The sequence below is a fragment of the Notechis scutatus genome, unplaced genomic scaffold (genome assembly GCF_049901735.1).
Source record: "Notechis scutatus isolate UNSWTSFEM ecotype Mainland unplaced genomic scaffold, rNotScu1.2 NSCUSCF92, whole genome shotgun sequence".
Classification (NCBI taxonomy): Eukaryota; Metazoa; Chordata; class Lepidosauria; order Squamata; family Elapidae; genus Notechis; species Notechis scutatus.
The window spans coordinates 35,214-60,139 of NW_028263179.1; the positions used below are offsets into that span (position 1 = coordinate 35,214).

Sequence of the window (24,926 nt, forward strand, 5' to 3'; positions counted from 1 at the left end):
GATAGATAGATAGATACCGTGTTTCTCCAACAATAGGGCCTCCACCAATAGGCCCAGCATGATTTCTAGGCATGAGGTCTACCGATCTACCGATAGAACATCAGCCGATAGAAGCTCCCCGAAGGAAGAGTCCCCAGCCGCTTTGACGCAAGTCATGGCTGCCCGTGTCCCCTCGCCTTTAGGCAGTGTCTTTCGGGCGATGGAAGCTCCCGCTGATAGAAGCGGCCTCCCGGCAAGGGGAGTGTGCATGTGTGCTTGCCCTGAGACCGCTTCTACCGGCCGATCGAAGTGGCTGGTGACTGCCCTTGGGGAGCTTCCATCGCCCGAACAGACATGGCTGGGACATGGGCAGCCATGACTCGCCCCGAAGCGGCTGGGGACTCGGCCTTCGGGGGAGCTTTTGTCAGCCAATAGAAACAGCCTCGTGGAGAGGTATGTGCATATGGGCCCCTCTAGGTGGGGGTGTCACCCCCGAAAAGACGGACTAGCCATTTATTCGGGGGTCAAAAAAAAAAAGGCCTGGCCTTATTTTGTGAGAAACAAGGTAGGTAGGTAGGTAGGTAGGTAGACAGACAGACAGACAGACAGACAGACAGACAGACAGACAGACAGACAGATAGATAGATAGATAGATAGATAGATAGATAGATAGATATGGATGGGTAGATATAGAAAGATGATAGATAGAGATAGATAGAGATAGATATGGATGGATACATAGATAGATAGATAGATAGATAGATAGATAGATAGATAGATAGATAGATAGATAGATAGATAGATAGATAGATAGATAGATAGATAGATAGATAGATAGATAGATAGATAGATAGATAGATAGATAGATAGATAGATAGATAGATAGGGATGGATAGATAGCACCTGAAGAACTTACAGTCCATTCTTTATTTAAAAAACTAAGAAAAATCAAAATATAAAGAATCTTGGTGTATTATAGGAACATGGTAAGATAACACAGGAATGACAAGAAAATGAAAATAAAAAATTCCATCCATTCTATAACTTTCTCCCTATTTACCCAACGATCTAGTCCACAAGTTGTCACTTTCCTGCTTCTTAATGAGCTTTAATCTCAAAATTAATACTGCTAGAAAAGATGGGAAATGAAATTTCACTTCAGGCACAAGCAATTTTAAAATCGGCTGCAATTAAGATCAATATATGGGATTATGACATAAAACAAAATTCCAAATACTCTTAACCTTGGGCAGAGTTCAAGGGTGCCGATTGTCATTAGAAGACAGGCAACACTACAGTTAAATGGCATTAACTTAGAAGCGGCACCAAACTCCATAGCTCTGGGTGACCTTCCCCAGCAATCTCTGGAGACAAAAGGCCATGTTGAAGGACAGCAGAAGTCAATTCCCTGGGTGCTGAATTCTCTTCCCCAGCATCACTTTCTGGACTTGCCCTGACTGGGAGGAAGGACCACAACCACAACAAAACAGTGACCCCAGGGGGTATATCTGTAATTTTTACTAACATGGTTTATTCCAGCCTCTCCTCTGCAGATGGAGCCCAGAAAAAGTTCAGGATCCCAAGAGGAGAAGTTGCTTCTCACTGTAATTATGACCATCTGGGCCTTTGAGACCTGTGATGCTATATCTCCAGTTTTAGACTTCGATGTAGACATCAGATTGAAGCCACATGAAAAGGATCTTATATCAGAAAAGGATAAATACCTTGGGTGAAGCTCTCTGGGACGAAGTTTTGGGACAGGTACAGGCTCTGCTCTTGATTGCACCTTTCTCTCCTTTGCGGAGGAAACTGGGTGGTTCTCTGTTTAGATCAGGAAAGCCACTGGAACTTCTCAGAGTCTTTGAATTTTTCCAACGGTTCCTGTTGTTTGTGTTAGAAACAGGAAGTGGATTGATTAATGCCATGAATGATGGACCTCCTGCTTCTGCTGCTGCTGCTGCTGGTGTCCCCATCAGTCTGTGGGAAGCTGAGAAGGAAATGCCCATTGAGTTTGGAGCACCAGGATGGGAACAATCCATGGAGCTTTTACAGGCCTGGAGACCATCTCATTGGTGTGGTCACAAGTCAAACATATGTGTCACCTATAATGTGCCCTTTCAACAACCCTCCTATACCTTCTCCTTCGTAAGTCATGCAGGGTGATGGAGTTGTACTCCCTCCATGTGCAATTCTAACATTCTCCTTCTTTTCTTCTTATTTCACTTATTTTTGTACCTCAGGACCTGTCTAATTTCCTGAATGATTTTGATTTCCATGGCTTCCCTTTTTTGCCTTACTTTGTGGAAGAGAGTAAAATCCAAAGATGGAGTTTTTAAAAAACCTGAATGAAATCCAGATGATTTTCCTTTCTCAGTTCATTCCTGAGTTCATCACTTGAATAATGACCTTTGTTTAAGTAGTGACTGAAACAATTGTAGTTGCCTCTCTCATTTGCATAATTGATCATTCGATTTGGATCAATGTTGGCCTAAGGCTTAGTAGGTTTGTGAAGGATTATATATTTTAAAAACATTTGTTGTTGCTATTGAATATAATAACATGAATATTGTTTTTCAATAGGAAGAGTTCTGATCTAACAAATACCCTAATGTCAATTTTTGCTATTCAAATGGTCAGCAAGAATTCCCAGCTCCTGCACAATCTCACACTTGGTTACAACATCCATGACAACTATATAAGCACCTTCCCACTTCAGATGCCTTGCTGGACATTCTTTCCACTGGAGAATCCAATGTCCCCAACTACGGCTGTGGGAGGAAGGAGAACCTCCTGGCTCTGATTGATGCAGCTGCCAGGGACATCTCCATCCAGATGTCAATGTTTGTAGGCACCTACAAAGTCCCACAGGTTTGTGTGTTTTTCTCTATCTGGTAAGGTGAGTGGGGTGGTGGGGATGAACAACAGATCCAATATCTTCATAGAATTCAAGAGCAGCTTTTCAGAATATTAGGGAACATATCAATGATGTTTTAGTCTATTATGTTCATCTTCAAATTGACCATTAAAGGCCTGAAGAGCCATAAGGTCCCTAGAGTAGAGGATATTCTACTGAATATTCTACTATTGAAAAACTATCCAGGTTTTGAGGTCCTCCATTAGCATGTTCATTTTCACATATCAATAATATCTGCCTTATCCAATTGGAATCAAGTTGGCAATAGTCCTGTCTATGTATAAAAAATATTCAGACCAAGAAGAGTATCTTTGGGATGGATAAAAGGAGTTCAGCTCCTGCCCTCATAGATAATTGTTAATTTACACAATTTCTGCTTTGTATAAATTCAGGGTATATAATTATTGGGTTAAAATTAAAGTGATGAAACAGACATATAGTCCCAAAAACAGGCAAAATTTCAATTAAAGACTTATTGGATTGTACAACTGTCAATTTCATGTTCTAACTATTGTGTTAGCAGTTGTGCTCTTGTACATCTAGAGAAGAAGCTGAAAAATTGTTCCACAAAGAATTTGGGATATAGAAGCTGAGAAAGAGGTTTCAGTACTCAAAAATAGCATATAATACAGCCCTATATCTTAGATCCAGACATTTTATCTAACATCTGCAAATTTGAATCTAATTGTTGGAATTGTATGGGTGACACAGAAATTTACATTGCATTTTTATTATTTTTTTTTTGTTTAATATGATTTTGCGTTCCATTTTTATATACAATCTTGTTAATATTCTGTCTTAAATATTTTAAACCGTGACTAAGGAACAAACTATTCTGATATGTTCATCAGAACAAAATTGGGTTTGTCAATAACTAATATTTTGGAGTTGATCTGGACCACATTATAACACAGCATTCTTCATTACTTTTTCAGATCACTGCTGGAATTCCTTCAGAGGCTCTGAGTGATAAAAGGAGATTCCCCTTTTTCCACCAGATGCTCCCCAAAGAAGGATTCCAATACCCAGCAATTGTCCAGCTGCTCCTCCATTTCAGATGGACCCTGATTGGCCTCTTTGCTTCAGACACAGAGAATGGAGATAATTTCATGAGGACTTTCCCTCCGATGCTTGTCAGGAATGGAATTTGTGTGGTTATATCACAACGATTCACAACAACTGGACAAACAGCACCCCTCAGGGAGGCCCTCTCTAAGTGGAGACAAATCAATGTCTTTGTCCACTTCATAGAATTTATTCCCATCTGGGACAGAATTTTTCCTTTCCATGAAGCACTTATGCATTTGCCAGGACCCATTGAAGGGAAAGTCTGGATCCTCACAAATTTTGCACGTATACAATAAAGAAAGAGATATTTCTCAAATACATCCATAGTATTTGGATCTTTGGTTATCTGAGAAAAGAAAGGCCAACAGATGCTGCCTTTGAACCCCATTTCTTTGTGGAAGATCCGTTTCAAGATCATTATTTTCGCTGTTCCCTTTCCAAGCACGTCTTTTCTGTCAAAGGCCGCAGAAGATGCACCCAGAAAGCCCCACTGGAGACCCAGGAGAAAAGGAACAGGAAATGGATCATAACTCAGAGACATCGCTACAGTATCATTCAGACTTTGGCCCAGGCCATGAATGCCGCTTATTCCTCCAGATCGAGGAGGGGAAGGAAGGAGGGAGAAAAGAGGTTGGGGGCTCCGAGGCTGCAGCCATGGCAGGTATGGGGGGTCCCAATAGGGATCCATTAATCTGAGATCCTTTTGGAGAAGGAACCCAAAGGAGAAGGAGGGGAACATCTCAACCTTCTTGTGCTGCAAAAGGTCAAGAGATTTGCACCATCTAATTGCTCCTGTCTGACGCTCCGGAATAACAGGGAGCAGATCTGAAGTTTCTGTCTAGCCTCTGTTGGAAGAAATCTCCTTCTGGGTTCAGTTCCAAGTGGGGAAGAAAGACGCTGGAAACATGGTGACTGCTTGGAAGATGGTTTAATGGTGGACAGGAGCACATGCCTTGGTTGAGGAAAGAAGGGCTGAGATGCTGAGAGTGCAACTGTTTTATGCCCTCTGTTGGGATTTGAATTTGAGCTTGTATTCTGATCGGTTGTCAGGCTCCCATGGGGCTATGCAGGGCCAACTCTGTAGGCTGTCCTGAGTCCCAGGCTTGGTTGAGCCTCGCTGGATGATGATGTAATGAAAGGGCTTTGGGCAATTCCTATATAGCTTTACCTGGAGTAGATCTTTGTTATGTAAAATAGACTGGCCTAGGCCAGAGTAAGGGTCCATTAGCAAAGGTGGGAGGGGGGGCTGAGTTTCAGCCTCTCTGAGTTTCTACTTTTCTTTTTAGGGGAAATATATTCTCCCTTTTAGTATATCCTAAAATATTTCATTTTCCTAGGAGAGGGGAGGGTTTTAACTACTCCCAACACCTCTTTCAGTCATTGGAAGAGTGTTGAATCCTCCCTTGTCCAACTGAGAGATTTTGTAAGTTGGAGAAGCTGCTCTCATAATCTCCTCCTTGTCTTCTCTCAAGACTCAGTTTCAGGTTGCAGTCAAGTACGATTTTGAGATTGTTTTCTTAAACATGTATTTATTTACAAATAACTCAAGATGGCAAATGTCTCCAACACAGCTTCCTCCTTCATCCAGTCCACTTTTAGTACAGTCAGAGACCAGCATTACAATAAATAATAATAATAATGGAGAAAAATAAAAATAAACGACAGTCAATGGGCAGTTAGAGTCTGCCTAATGCTGAGTCATGTGCGAATATGTGGCAATATAAATGTCCTAAATAAATAAATACATAATTTTGCATTACGGCAGAACAGAATTTGGCCCCATTCAGAGAAACTCCTTCCTACTGATCTGATAACTGCAGTTGCACGTAAAAGAGTTCCGTATTTCCCGGATATTTTATTAGGAGAGGCGTCACAAAGTGAATCCCTGAGTCCTGATAGGAGATGCCGCTGTGAACTCACTGGTGGGATTCAAATTTTTTTTACTACTGGTTCTGTGGGCATGGCTTGAATTTGTGGGCGTGGCTTGGTGGTCACGTGACCAGATGGGCGTGGCTTGGTGGCCATGTGACTGAGTGGGCTTGGCCAGGTGGCCATGTGACTGGCAAACCAAATACAATTGGTCCTCGCTTAATGGCCGGTTGCTTAGCAAGTGTTCTAATTTATGACTGATCTCCCCAGAGCTACTTGTCCTGTTTTTGGAGTTTTGACAACCATAAACACAAACACACAAACACACATGCACACACACACACACACACACACACACACACACACACACACACAGAGCTTTCTAACCCTGCTATTTTTGATTCTGTAAGGATCTCCTGCTGGAGCAGGGGGTTGGACTAGATGACCTCCGAGATTCGTTGCATGCCAGCCCTAGATTGCTGTGCTGCTTCAAAGAGTCTTCTGAAGCCAGGGTTTGTGTGCTTCCTTCCTCTCCTTTTTTTTTCTCTCTCTCCCTCCCTCCCTCCCTCCTTCCATGTATTTATCTATCCATCCATATATCTCATTCACTTTCTCCATTCTCCCTCTCTTTCTTTCTCTCTTTCTCTCTTTCTTTCTTTCTTTCTTTCTTTCTTTTTTTCTTCTCTTGCCCCCCTGCTCTCTCTCTCTCTCTGTCTCACACACACACACACACACAGACACAGAGAGTAGGGAAGAGAGAGGGGAAGATAGGGACCCAGCCTCTTCGCTATCCCCCACCGTCCCCCTTACCTTCTCAGGCCAGGCGAGGGAGGGGAGGGTGAGGGGCAGGGCCAGCTGCTTCAGGCAAGGTGATGAGGCGTTGACCAAGCACAGGAGAGTAGAAGCCTGGGAATGGCAGCTCCTGGCTCAGCTGGCCCGAGAGGCTCCTGCAGGCATATCGCGACAAGGGGGGCGAGAAGCCCCGGGACATCCGCCCACCCCCCTGCTGGCTGGCCGGGCCGGGCTGGACTGGAGGAGGCGCATCCACCGGGAGAAGTAAGAAAACGTGATCCTGGAGGGCGGGCAGGCAGGCAGATGTCCCAGGGCTGCTGCACATGCGCACTGCATTAGTAACGCACGGCTGCACACACAGTGCGCATGTGCAACAGCCCTGGGACATCTGCCCGATCTGCGCCACAGCCACCGCGTGGTAGGGAAAGCTAGGAGAGCGGCTGGGACAAGTGGGCGACCCGGTTCGGGGTGTGGCCAACCAGGGGTGACCACCGGTTCACCTGAGCCGGTGAGAACCGGTTGAATACCACCTCTGCGTGAGCTGCAGTTCGAGTGGCCCCTTGTCCTCAGGGTCCCAGTCTCAGCTCAGGCGCTCTTTCTTTGTATCGGCCCCTGAAACGGCTCTGGGAACTCCGTTGCAGCTCTCGGAGGTTAATTCCCTTTGGACTTTTGGCAGGGTTATTCGATATAAATATCTTGTTGCTCTAAAGGCTGCTCAAATAAACATTCTTGGGAAGAGCAGCCCCATCTTGTTGGATTTCCAGATCTTTGAGACCTTGTTTGAGTTCACTAAGTGCACTAACTCATCCCCCATCCTTAAAAGCCCTTCCCTGCAGAAGCCACGGGGCTGAGTACCAATGAGTAGTTGTGTGTTCATTTTCCCCACAACAACAACCCTGTGAGTTGAGTTGGGCTGAGAGACTGGCCCCAAATCCCCCAGCCTGCTTCATGACCAAGGCGGGTCTTGAACTCACAGCCTCTTGCTTTCTACTTCGGAGGCTTAACCAGTAGACCAAACTGGTTCCCTTATATACTTATCAAGCTTGGCACAATCCTTCATCCAGTGCATCATTAATGTTCTTATATGAGACACTATAATTTATCAAATCCTAAAACCCAGATAATTTTCTACTGCTTTTTAGTCATACAGTTGTTTCTAGGAGGAAATCATAAATATTTTTCTGGAAAGTTGGTAATGTTTAAATAACATAAAAGTATATTTGCCTGAGAATTGTTATAAATCTTGTATAATAGCAATTTATCAACCCTATTATATTAATGACAACATAGAAAAATTGATGACTTAACGACAAAATGTTGTATCTTCCCACTTTCATGACAAAGATTAAAAAAACTAAAGATTATTTGAGTACCATTTTAAAATCAGTTTTTATCCACTTAATTATCATACCATCCACCCCTCACTTAACTGGGTTTCTGATCACATCACAAAATTGTTTGTTACTCTTTCCTGAGATCGAGTTATATCAGCAGTATTTCCATAATGTATTTGGGAAATGAAATAATATGTGAGGATGACTTGCATAGAGCACATAAGTTATATCCCCCCCCTTTCCCACAACCCATTTAGAAAGGGCAGTGATAGGAGGGAATGACTTTTGGGGGTGGAGGAGAGATTCTGCCTGGGGAAGAAGCAGATAAGAGGAGGACACCTACAGCTGCATAAAAAAAGGGTCGGTGGGAGATTTGTACTTTCTGACTCCCCAAATCCTGTCAGTGCAGCATTACAGCAAAGTGGGCCTAGCTCAGGTTTCCTGTCTGGGCTTCCTGGGAGAGGATTACCCTGACAATTTTCTTCTTGACAAATCCGTGTTTCTGATAAGCAACCTGTTGCTTTCAGGGAGTTCATAAATCTCCTTTTTTTCTGTTGTTCAACTATATTTTGTCAAAATCTATATTGTCAAAATATGATCAACAATTTTTTGTGAACTTTTTTCGTTCACTTGTAAGATAGTGGTAACACCTATTTTCCTAATGAAGCATGTCTGTAAATTAGACAACTACAGAAGAAAGATTAAATATTGAAAAAGCGTCTGGGATAAGAAACAAAGTTTTCTGCTTTTAAAATTGTTCCCATTCTAGTTCCATCCTTTCCTGGAGAAGAATGAGTATGTCAATATTTCGGACAATAAACTCTACATGGATCCAAATGGAAAGGTAGCATCAGATCTGCTCATTATGGGCTTCTTGGTTCTTCCCAGGGATGATCCCAGGAGAGAAACTCTGGCGTATTTTGAAAGACAGAGACTTTCTATCAACCAAGATGTTCTTTCACGGCTAAAGTTGCTCAACAAGGTAAGAGAAATTTTGGTGTCTTTCCTCTGTTTTCCAAAGCCTGAGGTCCCATTTCAAGAGGGCTGATGCTATTCCCCAAAGGTGGTTGACCTTCACCGAGAACTGAATCTGGGCAGTAGAAACCGGATTTTTTCCCTTAGGCTGCTTGGGAGGCTTCAATATTGTTCCATTTTGTGGACCCCGTACAATTAAGGGTCTCCATCAAACGGGTGAGAATCCCACAAGGGCTGGGGAATGTGTCCCTAGTAGCTTCTGGTTGTTTGCTCCTTGTGCCCAGAAGAGCAACGAAGGCGGCAATTCTGCTGACCGGGGCCTGAATCCAGGCTTGGACTGTATCGGATGGGATTGAATCGTGAGTGGACGGAGGTCCTTTTGGCCCCATTGGGGGAAAGAAGCTTCCTCTCGTCCTGCTTGGGGAAAAGTGTCCCCTGAAGGGGCAGCTCCATAATCTGGGAGGCTCTTAAGGAGGCCAGACCTGGCCAGAGCTCTCCATGCCTCCCTTTCACCCTCCCTGGGATGGAGCAATGGGCCTTCTGCTCCTAGGAAGCAGCTCCAAGGCTTTCAGTTCACCTGAAATTATCAAGATTGTTCTGATATCACACCTTAAAATTTATGGGTGTAAGAAGAGGGGAGAAATGCGTGTTAATGGGGTCATGAGAAGGAACCGGCTTAATGCTGAAATCTTTTCTCAGTTCCATCCAGGGGTGGGATTCAAATTTTGTAACAACTGGTTCTGTGGGCGTGGCTTAAATTTATGGGCAAACCAAATACAAGTGGTCCTCGCTTAATGGCCAGTTGCTTACCAAGTGTTCCAATTTATGACTGATCTCCCCAGAGCTCCTTGATCTGTTTTTGGAGTTTTGACAACCATAAACACAAACACACAAACACACACGTGCACACAGCCTTCTGACCCTGCTATTCTTTGATTCTGTAAGGATTTCCTGTTGGAGCAGGGGGTTGGACTAGATGACCTCCGAGATCCTTTGCAGGCCAGCCCTAGATTTTTGTGTTGCTTCAAACAGTCTTCTGAAGCCAGGGTTTGTGTCCTTCCTTCCTTCCCTCCCTCCTTCCGTGTATTTATCTATCCATTCATATATATCATTCACTTTCTCCATTCTCCCCCTTTCTTTCTTATTCTTTCTTTGTCCCTTCCTTCCATCTCTCCCTTTCTTTGTCTATCCCTTTTCTTCCTTTTGCTTCCTTTCTCTCTTTTCTTTCTCTTTCTCTCTTCTTTCTTCTCTCTCTCTTCCTCTTCTCTCATTCCCTCTATTTCACTCTTTCCCTCTCTTTTTCTCTTTCCCCCTCTCTGTATCACTCTCTTTCTCTAACTCCCCCCACTCCACTCTGTGTGTGTGTGTGTGTGTGTGTGTGTGTGTGTGTGTGTGTGTGTGTAAAAAAGAGGCATGGATAAGTCTGACCAGATCTGGTCTCTTTAAGAACCTCCCCAACTATGAACCGGCCCTTTCAGGGGACACTTTTCCCCAAGCAGGACGAAGCTTCTCTCCCAATGGGACCAAAAGGACCTCCACCCAATCATGATTCAAATTCATCTGAATTCAGGCCCTGGTCAACAGAATTCCCTTTTTTCTTTGCTAGTTTGGGCACAAGGAGCAAACAAACCTGGAGCTCTTAGTGACACATTCCCCAGCCCTTGTGGGTTTCTCACCAGTTTGAAGGAGATGCTAAACCATAGATGGTTCACAAAATGGAGCAGTGAGAGAAGGTAAGGGTGTCGGTGGGGGATAGCGAAGCGGCCGGGTCCCTATCTTCCCCCCTCTCTCCCCCACTCTGTGTGTGTGTGTGTGTGTGTGTCTGTGTCTGTGTGTGTGTGTCTGTGAATGTGAATGTGTGTGTGTGTCTCCCTCAAAGCTGTGGCTGGGCCAAGCCAGCAAGCTCTCCTTGGTGCTCTTCGCTACTTCTTTCATTTCTTCTTTTTCAAATCCAGACTGGCTGAACAACGATTGCCAGACCGCGGTGGAACCGTCCAATCGGGCGACCCTCCTCCTCCTCCTCCTCTTCCTCCTCCTCTCGCACCCGGCAGCTGTGGATGGATCAGAAGGGTGCAGTTGTTTGGGGAGACACTCGTTCCTCAAGTGAGCAGCCACCCACCCCGTACTCGGTTTTGCTGTGCTTTGGCATTTGCTTGAGGAGCATCTCCCCATGCGCGTGGACCCTCCCGGCCCTGCCACAACCACTGGTTGTAAGAGAAGGAGGACGAGGAGGAGGAGAAGTGTCGCCTGAAGGGACGCTTCCACCGCAGTCTGGCAATCGTTGTTTAGCCAGTCTGGATTCCAAAAAGAAGAAATGAAAGAAGTAGTGAAGAGCGCCAAGGAGAGCTTGCTGGCTTGGCCATGCCGCTGCTTTCAGGGAGACACACACACACACACACACACACACACACACACACACACACAGAGTGTTCTGTACAGTCATTTGCATACTCGTAGCCCCGCGTTGCGATTGGCTAAAGCGCGCGGCGACCGGATTGGTCGAGCGAGCCGCACTGATTGGCCCGTTGCGAATCCCCCGCGATTGGTGGAAACTAATCGCGGGAGATTCGAAGCGGTGCCATTGGCTGCGGCCGCTGCGGCTGGGAAATAAAAAGCCGCAGTTTTTCCCTCTTAAGCTAAGCTGTACCAGGAGCACAATAAAGAGCTGAAACCAGTCACTGACTCCGAGCTTCCTTCCTGCGACGGACACAACACTGGCGACGAGGATGGGATCCAGGGAATAACCACCGAGCACGTGTCCCGAGGAAGACAAAGACCGACTAGATGGCCAGCATGACCCCGCCCGCGCCGTTCAACCCGGCTACCGAGGACTGGGAATCGTACACGGACCGATTCCTAATGTTCCTCGAGAGTAGCAACTTGAAGGATGCGAACGGGCAGAAGAAAAGAGCCGTCTTCCTGACGCACTGCGGGCCCGCAGTGTTCAAGATGGCCAAAGCCCTCGCAAAACCCGCAGATGTAAAGGCGATGGACTGGGGCGATCTCGAGCCGTTGCTTCGAAACCACTACGCCCCCGCCGTGCCCATCCTCATCCGGCGGGACGAATTCTATCGGCGGAACCAGCGGCAGGACGAGAGCGTCAGCGATTTCATAGCTGCCCTGCGGGACCTAGGGGGGATGTGTGAGTTTCGGGATTTGGACGATGCCCTCCGAGACCGCGTGGTCCTAGGCCTCAGGGACCAGGCACTGAAGAGCCGACTGATGGCAAAGGGCGACATCGACCTCGCCGACGCCCTGGCAGAAGCCTCCGCGGCCGAAGCCACCCAGAAGTCAGCAGCCCGGCTTCGGAAGGCAGAAAACGGGGACCGCACCGACAACCCCGAGGCGAACCGACGAGAGACCACCACACACCATGGGGACCTGGACTCCGCCTCAGACACCACGGAAGAGGAGGAAGACGTCCATCGGCTCCAGGCAGGACGGGACCGACGAGATCAACGAGGTCGTAAGTCGGGGCCCCAGTGCGCCGGGTGCGGGGGCAGCCACCCTCGGTCAGAATGCCGTTTCATCGACGCGATCTGCCGGCATTGCAACAAGAGGGGCCACATCGCCCGAGTCTGCCGACTCAGAAAAACACACAGCCCCCGCCGCCGAGACCAGAGCAACCGGGGGCGAGACAACACCCCCCCAGACCCAGAGACCGCCAAGCCGAAAATCGCTGGAGCCGAGACACCCGGGGGCGACGAAACGGGGAAGGCCGCCAGAGGGAGGAAACCCACCAGACGGTCACCATCGGTAACGCCGAAACCACCGATGCCCGAAAAGTCTACGTAGAAGTGAACATCGAGGGCGAGCCATGCCGGATGGAGGTGGACTCCGGGTCCTACCTTTCCATGGTCTCCTGGAAAGAAATCAAGCGGCTGGTGCCAACCATCCAGAAAGGAGGTCTGGAGAACCAGAAGTTGGTGATCAAGGACTACCAGGGGAACCGCATCCCCGTCATCGGAACCGGACAGTTCGAAGTGACTTTCAAGGACCGCACCGCAAAGCTTCCCCTGACGATCGTGGACCGAAACCGACCCAGCCTCTTAGGACTCCAATGGTTCGCACCACTCGGCATCGAGGTTACGGGCATAAACCACATCACAGAAGCCGACTGGGAACAGCAACTGGCAAAGGACTTCCAAGAAGTATTCGACGGCACCCTAGGCAAGTACCGAGGGCCCCCTATCTCTTTCAGCCTAGACCCCAACATCACCCCCATACGCCTAAAACCGAGATGGGTGCCTTTTGCACTCTGAAAAAAAATCGACGAGCAGATTGACAAGCTCGTCAAACAGGGGTTTTTGCAACCAATCGACCACGCCTGATGGGAGACCCCAATAGTCACCCCAGTTAAGCCAGATGGGTCAGTAAGAATCTGCGGGGACTATAAGGCCACCCTCAATTGCGCCCTGCAACAAAGCGCCTACCCCGTCCCAGTAGTGCAACACCTACTACACTCGCTGGGGGGCAAGGTCTTTGGGCTCGACCTGGCGCAAGCCTATCAGCAGCTGCCGGTCGATGAAGAAACCGCCGAAGCGCAAACAATAGTCACCCACCGGTAACCGACTCCAGTTTGGAGTCAGCGTGGCCCCGGGAATTTTCCAGAGCCTCATGGAGAGACTGCTGCGAGGAATAAAAGGGGTGGTCCCCTATTTCGATGACGTACTAGTGTCGGCAGCCAACCGGGAAGAACTAGAGGGTCGCCTAAGGGAGGTACTAGAAAAATTCAAGGGGGCCGGGCTAAAAGTGAAGAGAGAGAAATGCCAGCTTTGCACAGAGCAAGTCGAGTTCCTAGGGTACCTCCTAGACCGACATGGCATCCACCCAACCGGAGACAAAATCAAAGCCATCAAGGAAGCCCCCACACCCAAGAACAAAACAGAGCTGCAGGCATTTCTGGGACTGCTAAATTTTTACAATGTGTTCTTGCCCCAAAAGGCGACCGCGGCAGAGCCATTGCATAGGCTCCTGGATAAGACGGCTAAATGGACCTGGGGGAAACGTGAGGACACCGCATTCAGGAACACCAAGGACCTGCTCACCTCGGATGCCGTCCTCATACAATATAACGAGACCCTATCCCTCGCCGTCACATGCGACGCCTCACCCTTTGGCGTCGGCGCCGTCCTCAGCCATACACTTCCGGACGGAAAAGAAGCACCCATCGCTTTCTTTTCAAGAACACTCAGCAAACCAGAAAGGAACTACAGCCAGTTAGACAAGGAGGCCCTGGCCATCGTTGCAGCAGTAAAGAAGTTCCACGAGTACCTCTACGGCCGCCGATTCACCATTATCACAGACCACAAGCCGTTGCTGGGAATCCTGGCTGGGAACAAGGCCACCCCGAACATCCTATCCCCCAGGATGACAAGGTGGTCCGAGTTCCTCGCCGCCTACGACTACCGGCTCACACACCGACCCGGTAAGACGATCGCCCACGCAGACGCGCTGAGCCGCTCGCCACTACCCGACCTAGACACCGACCCAGCCCCCACGACGACCACTCTCAGCATAGAGGCATTGCCCGACCTACCCATAACCGCGTCAGACATTGCCCGAGAAACTAATAAAGACAAACGTCTGGCGCGGGTATTACATTGGGTAGAAAAAGGGTGGCCGGAAAAAGAGAACGATGAATCATTCAGGACATTCCGGAACAGGCAAACAGAACTGTCATTACAGAAAGGTTGTTTGTTATGGGGAGACAGGGTGGTCATACCAGAAAAATTGCAAGGGAAAGTATTAAAATTGTTGCACGAAGGGCACCCGGGCATCGTGCGGACAAAAGCCTTGGCCAGAAGTTACGCTTGGTGGCCAGGCATGGACAAGGAGATCGAGGCTTGGGTGGCCAAGTGCTCACGCTGCCAAGAAACCAGACCAAATCCTCCCGCCGCACCAATCCTAGAATGGGAAACCCCCAGGGGGCCATGGTCTAGGATCCATATAGATTTTGCCGGGCCCACAAAAGGGAACACATTCCTCATCACGGTGGATGCTTACTCCAATTGGCTGGAGGTAAGCAACATGAAAACCACCACAACAGAAGCTGTCACCAAGGTACTCAACAAGCTCTTCGCAACCCACGGCCTCCCTGATGTCATCGTGTCAGACAACGGGCCCCAATTCACCTCGCTAGAATTTGAAAAATTCCTAGCGGAACGGGGCATACGACACGCACTGACAGCGACGGCACATCCGGCGGCCAATGGTAGGGCGGAACGGATGGTTCAATTTACAAAGAAAACCCTCCAAAAAATCGAACACGGGGACATACAAGAAAAAATAAATAAAATGCTCCTAATACAACATATAACCCCAAACACAACGACAAACAAAAGCCCGGCAGAATTACTGATGGGGAGGAAACTAAGGTCCCCACTCGACAGACTACACCCCACATACAACCCGGAAAAACCCCCGGACTCATCAAGCAAGCACCGGGTTTTTGCACCAGGCGACGCAGTCTACGCAAAGAACCTTACCGGAGACCCACTATGGGTACCGGCAACTATAACCCAACTGACAGGACCCCACTCCTACCGGCTGCAGACAACTGACGGACAAACAAGGAAACGCCACATCGATCAATTAAGATCAAGGACAAGAAACACAACCGACACGCAATCAAACACAGACGACCCCATTAACACAGACCAAGAGGGGAGGGAATATACAGGGGATCAAGAAAGAATAGAAAATAACCAGCAATACTCACCGGTCAACAGCCAGCTCGAAGCCTCACCAGGAAGAAACAGCCAGGCCAGGTCAACCAGCCTGGAAAGACTAGGCGGGAGCGGCGAGAGTCGCAGCTCGACCAAACCGGGTAGACCGGGAGGGAGCTGCAACAAGAGGCCCAGCGACACCTTCCAGGCGGTTCCATCGACGAGGCCAAGAGAAACAGAGGTACTGACCGAACCGGCCGGGAGCCAAACAACAACTAACCTGCGCAAGTCCAGTAGGCAAGTACGAAGCCCCGCCTACCTATGGGACTACGTTACGTAGGACCGAACCAAGAGGGGAGGGGTGTTCTGTACAGTCATTTGCATACTCGTAGCCCCGCGTTGCGATTGGCTAAAGCGCGCGGCGACCGGATTGGTCGAGCGAGTCGCACTGATTGGCCCGTTGCGAATCCCCCGCGATTGGTGGAAACTAATCGCGGGAGATTCAAAGCGGTGCCATTGGCCGCGGCCGCCACGGCTGGGAAATAAAAAGCCGCAGTTTTTCCCTCTTAAGCTAAGCTGTACCAGGAGCACAATAAAGAGCTGAAACCAGTCACTGACTCCGAGCTTCCTTCCTGCGACGGACACGACACACAGAGTGGGAGAGAGAGAGGGGGAAGATAGGGACCCGGCCGCTTCGCTATCCGCCACCATCACCCTCACCTTCTCAGGGCAGGCGAGGGAAGGGGAGGGTGAGGGGCAGGGCCAGCCGCTTCAGCAAGGTGAAGAGGGGGCGACCAAGCACAGGTGAGGAGAAGCCTGGGAATGGCGACTCCCAAGGGGCTTTGAGGTCGGACGGCCTGGAGCGGTCGAGATCCAAGTGAGAATTGCACCACAGGTTCACCTGATCGCCCACTTCTTTGGTGTTGGCTTTACGGAGCCACGGATTGAGGCCTGAGCTCACATGCAACAGCAGTGCCTTTAACTGCGCTCGCTTGTATGTGTCAAAATAATCCGGCGAAGACACTGGAGGAGTCACTCAGGTAGACCTGCCCCCTCCGCAGTCCCCCTCCTGCAGAAAGCGGCCATTCCCTGAGCTAAGAAGGCAAGGAGCTGCGGCTCGACTCACCCAATTCCTAGGACTACCCCAATGGTCCCAATTCTTCTAGGAGAGGGCAGCTCCACCTGGCAATCCCCCTTTCCCTCGGTGCTCTGACTTCCCGTGGCCCACCTCCAGCCTGAACACCAGGTCGGACCACTAGAAGGCCACTTCCCTGCTTCTCAATGGCGCTCCTGTACCAGCCACTGCAGGACCCTCCACCTCCTTCCCCAAATTCTCCCTCAAGTTCGAAATGACAACGCCTGTTGCCTACATGGGTGCAACCGGGTGGGCGTGGCACGGCCAACCAGGGGTGATTATTCTCGGTCCAACAAAGGGGCTGCAGGTGGGAGAGGGAAGGGATGGTAGGCAAATGGGCCATGCTCTCTGGTCTCCCTCCCCCACACCTCTGCCTCACCGCCGGCAGGGTCCAGCAGCTGCGTGAATCCCAGCTAATCCCATGTGGAGAGGCTCATGGTCTCCTGCTGCTGGGAAAGCAAGAGAGTTTTTCCTGGCACAGCGAAAAGTTTGCAACTTCCCCTCCAATAGGGAAACGGGCGGCTCTGGGCAGCCCATTTGAATCCTGTTTCTCTCTTCCCCCCGGAGCTGTGCCGGGAAAGACTCTCTTGCTCTCCCAGCAGTAGGAGAACATGAGCCTCTTCACATGTCTTCCAGTACAGCGAAATGTAGCTCTGGTCCCCACCAGTCTGCATCTCGCCCGCCGCCTGGATTCACCGCAGATACTGGGCCTTACCTGCTGGGGGTGAGGGCGGCGGGTGGTGGCAGCAAAAGGCAAGTGGGGTGGGGGGTAAAGGTGACTGGCAGTGGCAGGTAGGCGACTGGGCCCCGGAGCTTGCAGAGCCTCACTCACCCAGGGAGATCAGGCAGGGCCACAGCGGAAGGCATGCAGCAATGGCTGGCCTGGGGAGTGGGCAAAAGCAGGCTGCAAGCGATGCCGTGAATGCACGATAAGGACTGACTGGGCGCGGAGGGGAGGGGCGGGCAGAGAGGGGCGGGGCCAGTCAGTGGTGCAATTTGCCAGTTCTCTGAACTGCGCAGAATCATAACAACCGGTTCTATGGAACTGGACAGAACCAGTACAATCCCACCACTGGTTCCATCTCTCCAGACTTTTCTATTTAATAAAGTCCTTTTTTTTTTTTTGGCAATGTGAGATGCCAAAAGCAAAAGAGAGGAACTAAAGGAAGAATCTTTCAGGAGTTATATCTCCAACCATTTGTAAATAGTGAGAGATTTTGTCTTTACTTAAGTGAAGACCAGAGGCTAATATCTAATATCTTGTCTATTATCCATTTTTACCTCCATTTTCAATGGACGGAGCGTCCTAACACATTTCCTTTGGCAATCCTGTTTTTTTTCTGCTCAGTCCTTTCCTCAATCTGAATGTGTGGAAAGTTGTCATCCTGGATTTGTCAAGAGGGCTCGAGAAGGAGAGCCAGTTTGCTGTTACGACTGCGTTCCTTGTCCGGAGGGGACCTTCTCCACTCAGAAAGGTGGGTGACACCAGAGGAAAATGGGAGGCCTGGTGGAACTGGATCCATCCAGAGCATTGTCATGAAAGTGTGAATTAAAAAAGACTTTGAAGCATAATTGATTTCCAGTTTATTTCCAAAATGCCCCATTTCTTCTCTAAACAGAAGAACAAAAAGACTGTGAAGGAAGGGCTGGATAGAGAGAGGTGGCAGTGGAAGATTGGGCAAGCTTTACTACTGCCAGAGAAAATATTTCTTCTTTTTACCTTGGATGTGTCCTTCCTTCCACATTTACTTCTCTAGGAATACCTGAATTCCTTAAAATGTGAGGAATTGGTTTAGGTCCACCTCCTGAAAGGAGGATTGCAGTGCAGTCTACATGGGTTCCCTTTGAGGAACACTGAAAAGGTATTGCTGATATATGAGATGCACAATGTGGTGGCATGGATAGTGATGCCTGTATCTGGCTGCACCCATATCACCACTGCTCCAATGGCCATTCCAAATTATTTGCAGCAGTCACTTGATCCGCCAGCATCCTCTGAGGCAAGTAAACAAGAATTGCCACCTGGCAGGTAAGTTTCTCTAGAAAGATTAATTGATTCATTATTTACCTTTAGTAATGCAGGTTCCTATCAATATTCTGAACATTACAAAGGAAATCTTTCAAGTCCTAAGCCTTCACTCAATTTCATAGCCTATCAAAAAATATATCGTAGGTATATTTTTTAAAAAGTGATACACTTATTTTCTGTCTCTGGAGATATTAAGAAATCCATCCCAGAAAATGCTCTCAATAATCACTTGTTGCCAAAGAACGTACAATATATCTTGAAATGCAAAGGACAAAGAAATATGCGGTTGGTTTTCCCCCTCAGATACAGAAAAATGCACCAAGTGTCCAGATGATAAATACCCAAATAAAGAAAGAGTCCAATGTATCCCCAAAGTGATAACCTTCCTGTCTTATGAAGAACTTCTGGGCATCATCCTGGTCTCTTTTGCCCTATTCTTGTTCCTAACCACAAGCCTTGTTTTAATCATCTTCATCAAATACCGAGAAACTCCCCTTGTCAAAGCCAACAACCGGGACCTCTCCTACATCCTCCTGGTCTCCCTCCTGCTTTCCTTCTTGTCTTCTTCTCTCTTCATTGGTCAACCAAGGAAAGCCACCTGCCTTCTCCGACAAACGGTTTTCAGCATCATCTTCTCGGTCGCTGTTTCTTCTCTCTTGGCCAAAACCATCACGGTGGTGCTGGCTTTCCTGGCCACAAAACCAGGAAACCGAGTGAAGAGATGGTTGGGGAAGAGCTTGGCCAACTCCATCATCCTTTCTTCTTCTGCTGTCCAAATTCTCATTTGCTCCATCTGGCTGGGAGTTTCTCCCCTTCCCTGACGCTGACCTCCACTCCCAGCCTGGAGAGATCATCCTGCAATGCAACGAAGGGGCCGTTGTCATGTTCTACGTCACCCTCAGCTGCATGGGCTTCCTGGCTGCCATCTGCTTCACGGTGGCTTTCCTGGCCAGGGATCTGCCTGGGGCCTTCAACGAAGCCAAGTTGATCACCTTCAGCATGCTGGTCTTCTGCAGTGTCTGGGTGACTTTTGTGCCCACCTACCTGAGCACCAAAGGGAAACACATGGTGGCTGTGCAGGTCTTCGCCATCCTGGCCTCCAGTGCTGGTCTGCTGGGCTGCATCTTCATCCCCAAGTGCTACATTATCCTTCTGAGACCAGACCTGAACACAAAGGAGCAGCTTACAGCCAGAACAAATGTAAAAACATAAGACATAACACTGTGACATTTAAAGAATCGTAAAATTTCATTTCATTTCAAAGTAGACACTAATTACTTCAAATTAGATAGTGTGCAGGAATCAAAAAAATCATGCCTACATTTTTCAATGGGAAATGTTTGAACGATTGTTATCCTTGTAACTCTCTCCATCTCAATAAATCTTGCTAAAGGAAACTCTGAAAATCATTCAGAGGAATTTGTTGTTCAGCCACTGCCAATGAATTTGATACCTTAGTCGTACTGATAGCAGCTAAAAGTGTATCTATGAGAGAATGAATAGGAAGAGTGGTAAGATGGCTTGTGTGGGAGCCAAGCTCCAACTATGTTGTTTGACAATCTCCATGAAAGCCATTGGCCATCCCACCAAGCCAGAGAAGGCAGAGGTCTCCAGGTCTCCAGGTCCTCTTGCTTAGATGTTCTCATCCAATAAGCTCCTGCCCTGTGAAAGAGGCTTCTCCATGAGATCCACCATCCTTTCTCCATCCCCTGATTAAAGCCGGTTCTTTTCCCCAATGCTTGAGCTAGTTGAGACCGGAGTCCAGAAGATGCAGAAGGAGGAGAAGCCCCAGGGGAGAGTCAGGCTGCATCCTGACGAAATTGGGCTCATTGTGGCTGCACCGTGTGAATAGTTGCAAGCAGGAGTTTGGGGGCGTCTCAAACTCCACCAGAGGAAAGAGGGTCTTTCTTTCTCTCCAAGGTGGGAAGCCCAGCAGTGCAACCCTTGAAGGCTTCACCTGGGGGTTCACCTCAGTCCTCTGGGGGTGGACGAGGGGAAGGTCCAGGGAGGAAGGAAGGTTGTCTCCCATATTCACTGCAGGATCTTCATGGACGGACAGGTTGCTATCAGGTTGGTTTTCATTCACCTGCTGCAACTTCCAATTTTGGGGATTGTTTCGGTCTGATGCAGCTGCTGCTTTGGAGCCACCACCACCCTTGCCTCCCCATTTTGGGGGGTGGGTGGGCCCTTGACTCCCCCTCCAAATGGCCCAATGTACCCCAGAAAAGCATAGAGGAGACCCAGCCTTAGACCCGGGGGAGGGTTGGCTCTCTGGGAAGGGGCCCTGAGCCCACTGAGGGTCTCCATCTGCAGGGAGCCCTTTCAGGAGGGCAGGAAACCTGGGCATGAACTAGCCAGGATTGCTCCTTCTTTCATCACCACATCTCAGCCTTGTTTCCTTTCAGCAAGAAAAGCATATTTGCTTCCCACAGATAATTGTCCAAATCTGGAGCTCTGAAACTTGGAGCCGAGTCCTTCTTCACGGGCTCATTCCCAGCCCTGTAGAGGAGCCTCTTCCCCCCTATGATGAAGGGAAAGGCTGGGGATTTATTTCTTCCTCCCTCTTGGCTCCCCAGGGAGTTTTCCAGCCGCCACCTTGGAAACCAGTCCAGTGAATGGAAAAATACAAGGAATAATGCAGAATTATGTCCTGTCCTGAGCCAGGAAGCCCTGAATGTGGAGAATTCTTGGCTTGCCCCAAGATTTAGACCTTGATTGTCCCTGCATAATTTCAGGCTCTGGCCCTCCTGCCCTCATGGCCCCTTTCCCCCTTGAGAGGTTTCTCTCAAAAGGGGGCACATCACTCCTGCAAGACTCATTTCAGTCCATTTCCAGGTGGACAGTTTAAAATAAATCCTCATTATAATCCCTTTTGACACAGGCAGCCTCATGGACGCACCCAAAATCCAAGGCCTGAATGGCCCCTTTGGTCTTCTCTGGTATTAGAAATTGTTATGTATTTGCATAGTCACCTTGGATAAGTCGGTCCGGACGGCGGGAAATTTGAAGAGCCGTCATTGGCCGCAAGCTGCGAGCAGCCCGCTATAAAAAAGGCTGCCGCGGTTTCACTGGTATTCAGTTCTACAGAGAATAAAGAGAATAAAAGATCAACTGGGTCTTGAGTCTTCCTTCCCACAACATAACACTGGCGACGAAGGTGGGATACCCCAATTGTTACTTCTATTAAACCAGATGGGTCCGTACGTATCTGCGGAGACTACAAGGCAACCCTCAACCATGCGCTACAACAAAGTGCATACCCAGTTCCGGTGGTACAGCACCTATTACATTCTTTTGGGGGAGGTAGAATCTTCGCGAAATTGGACCTTGCGCAAGCCTACCAACAATTGCCAGTTGACCGAGAAACAGTGGAAGCACAAACAATTGTGACCCACAGGGGGGCATTCAAATGCAACAGACTGCAATTTGGAGTTAGTGTGGGCTCCGGGGTATTCCAGAGCTTAATGGAACGCCTATTACAAGGAATAAAGGGGGTGGTACCATACTTTGACGACGTATTAGTATCAGCCAGGGACAAAGAACAACTGAAAGACTGCCTGACGGAGGTCTTATGAAAATTTAAAGAGGCGGGACTTAAAGTTAAAAAAGAGAAGTGCCAATTAGCCACTGATAAGGTTGAATTCCTGGGATACCTCATAGACAAAGAAGGGATCCACCCCACTGAAGACAAAATCAGAGCAATAAAGGAAGCTCCCAGACCCGAAAATAAAACAGATTTACAAGCTTTTTTGGGACTTATTAATTTTTACAATGTATTTTTGCCACAAAAAGCAACGGTAGTGGAACCACTACATAGGTTGCTTGATAAGAAAGCTACATGGACCTGGGGGGCGACGAGAAGAAACAGCATTCCAGGGAATCAAAGACTTACTTACATCAGACTGTGTGCTAATACAATACAGTGAAACCCTGCCACTAACATTAACATGCGATGCGTCACCATTCGGCATCGGTGCCATACTCATCCACATATTACCCAATGGAAAAGAAGCACCTATCACATTCTATTCAAAAACTCTATCAAAAACGGAGCAGAATTACAGCCAATTAGATAGAGAGGCATTGGCCGCAATAACAGGAGTAAAAAGGTTCCACGAGTACATCTATGGCAGAAACTTTTCACTTGTCACAGACCACAAACCTCTTTTAGGAATCCTCGCAGGAAACAAAGCTACACCTAACATACTGTCACCGCGGATGACGAGGTGGTCCGAATTCCTCGCAGCATATAACTACAACTTGATCTACCGACCAGGAAAAAACATAACATAATGCCCTGAGCCGTTCCCCCCTATCTGAGTTAGAAGATGATCCTGCACCAACCACATCAACCATGCAAATCGAGACATTGGCAAACCTACCCATAACAGCAACAGATATTGCTAGGGAAACCACGAGAGACAGAAACCTGGCACGGATTTTAAATTGGGTAGGTAAAGGGTGGCCAGAGACCACAAGTGACGAGACTGTTAAACTGTTTCGGACTAGACAAACGGAACTATCTATCTTAAAAGGATGTGTACTATGGGGGGATAGGGTGATCATACCGGACATATTGAAGGAAGGAATACTTGAATTATTGCATGAGGGTCACCCGGGTATTGTCAGAATGAAGTCCCTGGCTAGGAGTTATGTATGGTGGCCAGGGATGGATAAGGATATTGGGGAATGGGTAGCAATGTGCAAATGATGCCAAGAAACTAGACCTGCACCCCCTTCTGCACCTGCACTCGACTGGGAAACACCTAGGGGGCCATGGTCTAGAATACACATTGATTTTGCAGGACCAACTAAAGGACACACATTCTTAATAGTGGTAGACGCTTACTCAAATTGGCTAGAGGTAAGCATTATGCACTCAACCACAACAGAAGCTGTTATTAGACAACTAAGGAAGCTTTTTACAACACATGGATTGCCGGATTTAGTTGTATCTGACAACGGACCGCAATTCACGGCACTAACATTTGAGAGGTTCCTAGCCGAACAAGGGATAAGGCATGCACTAACAGTGCTGGGTCGGCCGGCTATGAATGGACGGGTGGAACGCATGGTCCATTATACTAAGGAAACACTACACAAATTGGGAACTGGAGATATACAGGAAAAGATATATAAGCTACTAACTATACAGCACATTACACCAAACACCACAACAAATAAAAGCCCAGCAGAACTATTAATGGGAAGAAAACTAAGATCTAACCTAGACAGACTACACCCCACATATAGCCCTGAAAAGCCAACAGACTCCTCCAGTAAGTGCCGCATATTCAAAACAGGGGACTTAGTCTATGCAAAAAACCTCACGGGGGAACCATTGTGGATACTGGCAACAATAACCCAAATAACAGGACCCCAGTCATACAGGGTAGAGACAGAGGACGGAAAGAGCTGGAGGAGACACATAGATCAAATCAGATCAAGGGCCACACTGAGAAACACTAACAATCAAAGGGAAGAATGGGAAGAACTTACACAAACACAGGAATCATCTCAAATATTACACAAAAATAACCAAACCAGAGAGGGGGGAGACCCCTCAAACACAAATGAGAGGGGAGGGGGAGACCCTCCACAAGTACGAGAAGTAACAAAACAAACCCTAACAACAATACAACAACCAATACTAACAGTAGCCCCGATTGGAAATCGCAAACACGTACCTGAAACCATAGAAGAAGAAGACAACTTTGAAAGACTGGAGCAGGCTTCGGAGAACCATCAAGAAGCCACTCCTGGCGGGAGCAGCCGAGCCGACTCGACCAGCCCGGAAAGGCCAGGCGGGAGTGGCATGGCTGACTCTACCTTCCAGGAAGCTCCACGGAAGAGAACGGGAGAAACAGCGAACCCGTCCGAACAGTCCGGAGACAAAACCACGACTGAATTGCGCAGGTCCAGTCAAACCCATAAGAGCCCCACCTATTTACGTGACTACGTAACATAGGAAAGGCCTGATTGGTTGGACTGGACCACATGGGGAGGGGTGTTATGTATTTGCATACTCACCTTGGATAGGTCGGTCCAGACAATGGGAAATTTGAAGAGCCATCATTGGCCGCGAGCCGCGAGCAGCCCACTATAAAAAAGGCTGCCGCGGTTTCGCCAGTGTTCAGTTTTACAGAGAATAAAGAGAATAAAA

The 24,926-nt window shown here is 48.3% G+C and overlaps 1 protein-coding gene across 1 annotated transcript; it reads left to right on the forward strand.

The window, feature by feature from the left end:
- Positions 1–842: 842 nt before the first annotated feature.
- LOC148128434 (vomeronasal type-2 receptor 26-like) lies at positions 843–19,584 on the forward strand. Its single transcript, XM_087949098.1, has 7 exons — positions 843–1,740; positions 1,877–2,051; positions 2,560–2,847; positions 3,829–4,622; positions 8,726–8,938; positions 18,083–18,209; positions 19,067–19,584. The coding sequence occupies exons 4-7, from the start codon at positions 4,536–4,538 to the stop codon at positions 19,582–19,584; spliced, it is 945 nt and encodes a 314-aa protein (XP_087805224.1). The 5' UTR covers positions 843–1,740; positions 1,877–2,051; positions 2,560–2,847; positions 3,829–4,535.
- The last annotated feature ends 5,342 nt before the right edge of the window (positions 19,585–24,926 follow it).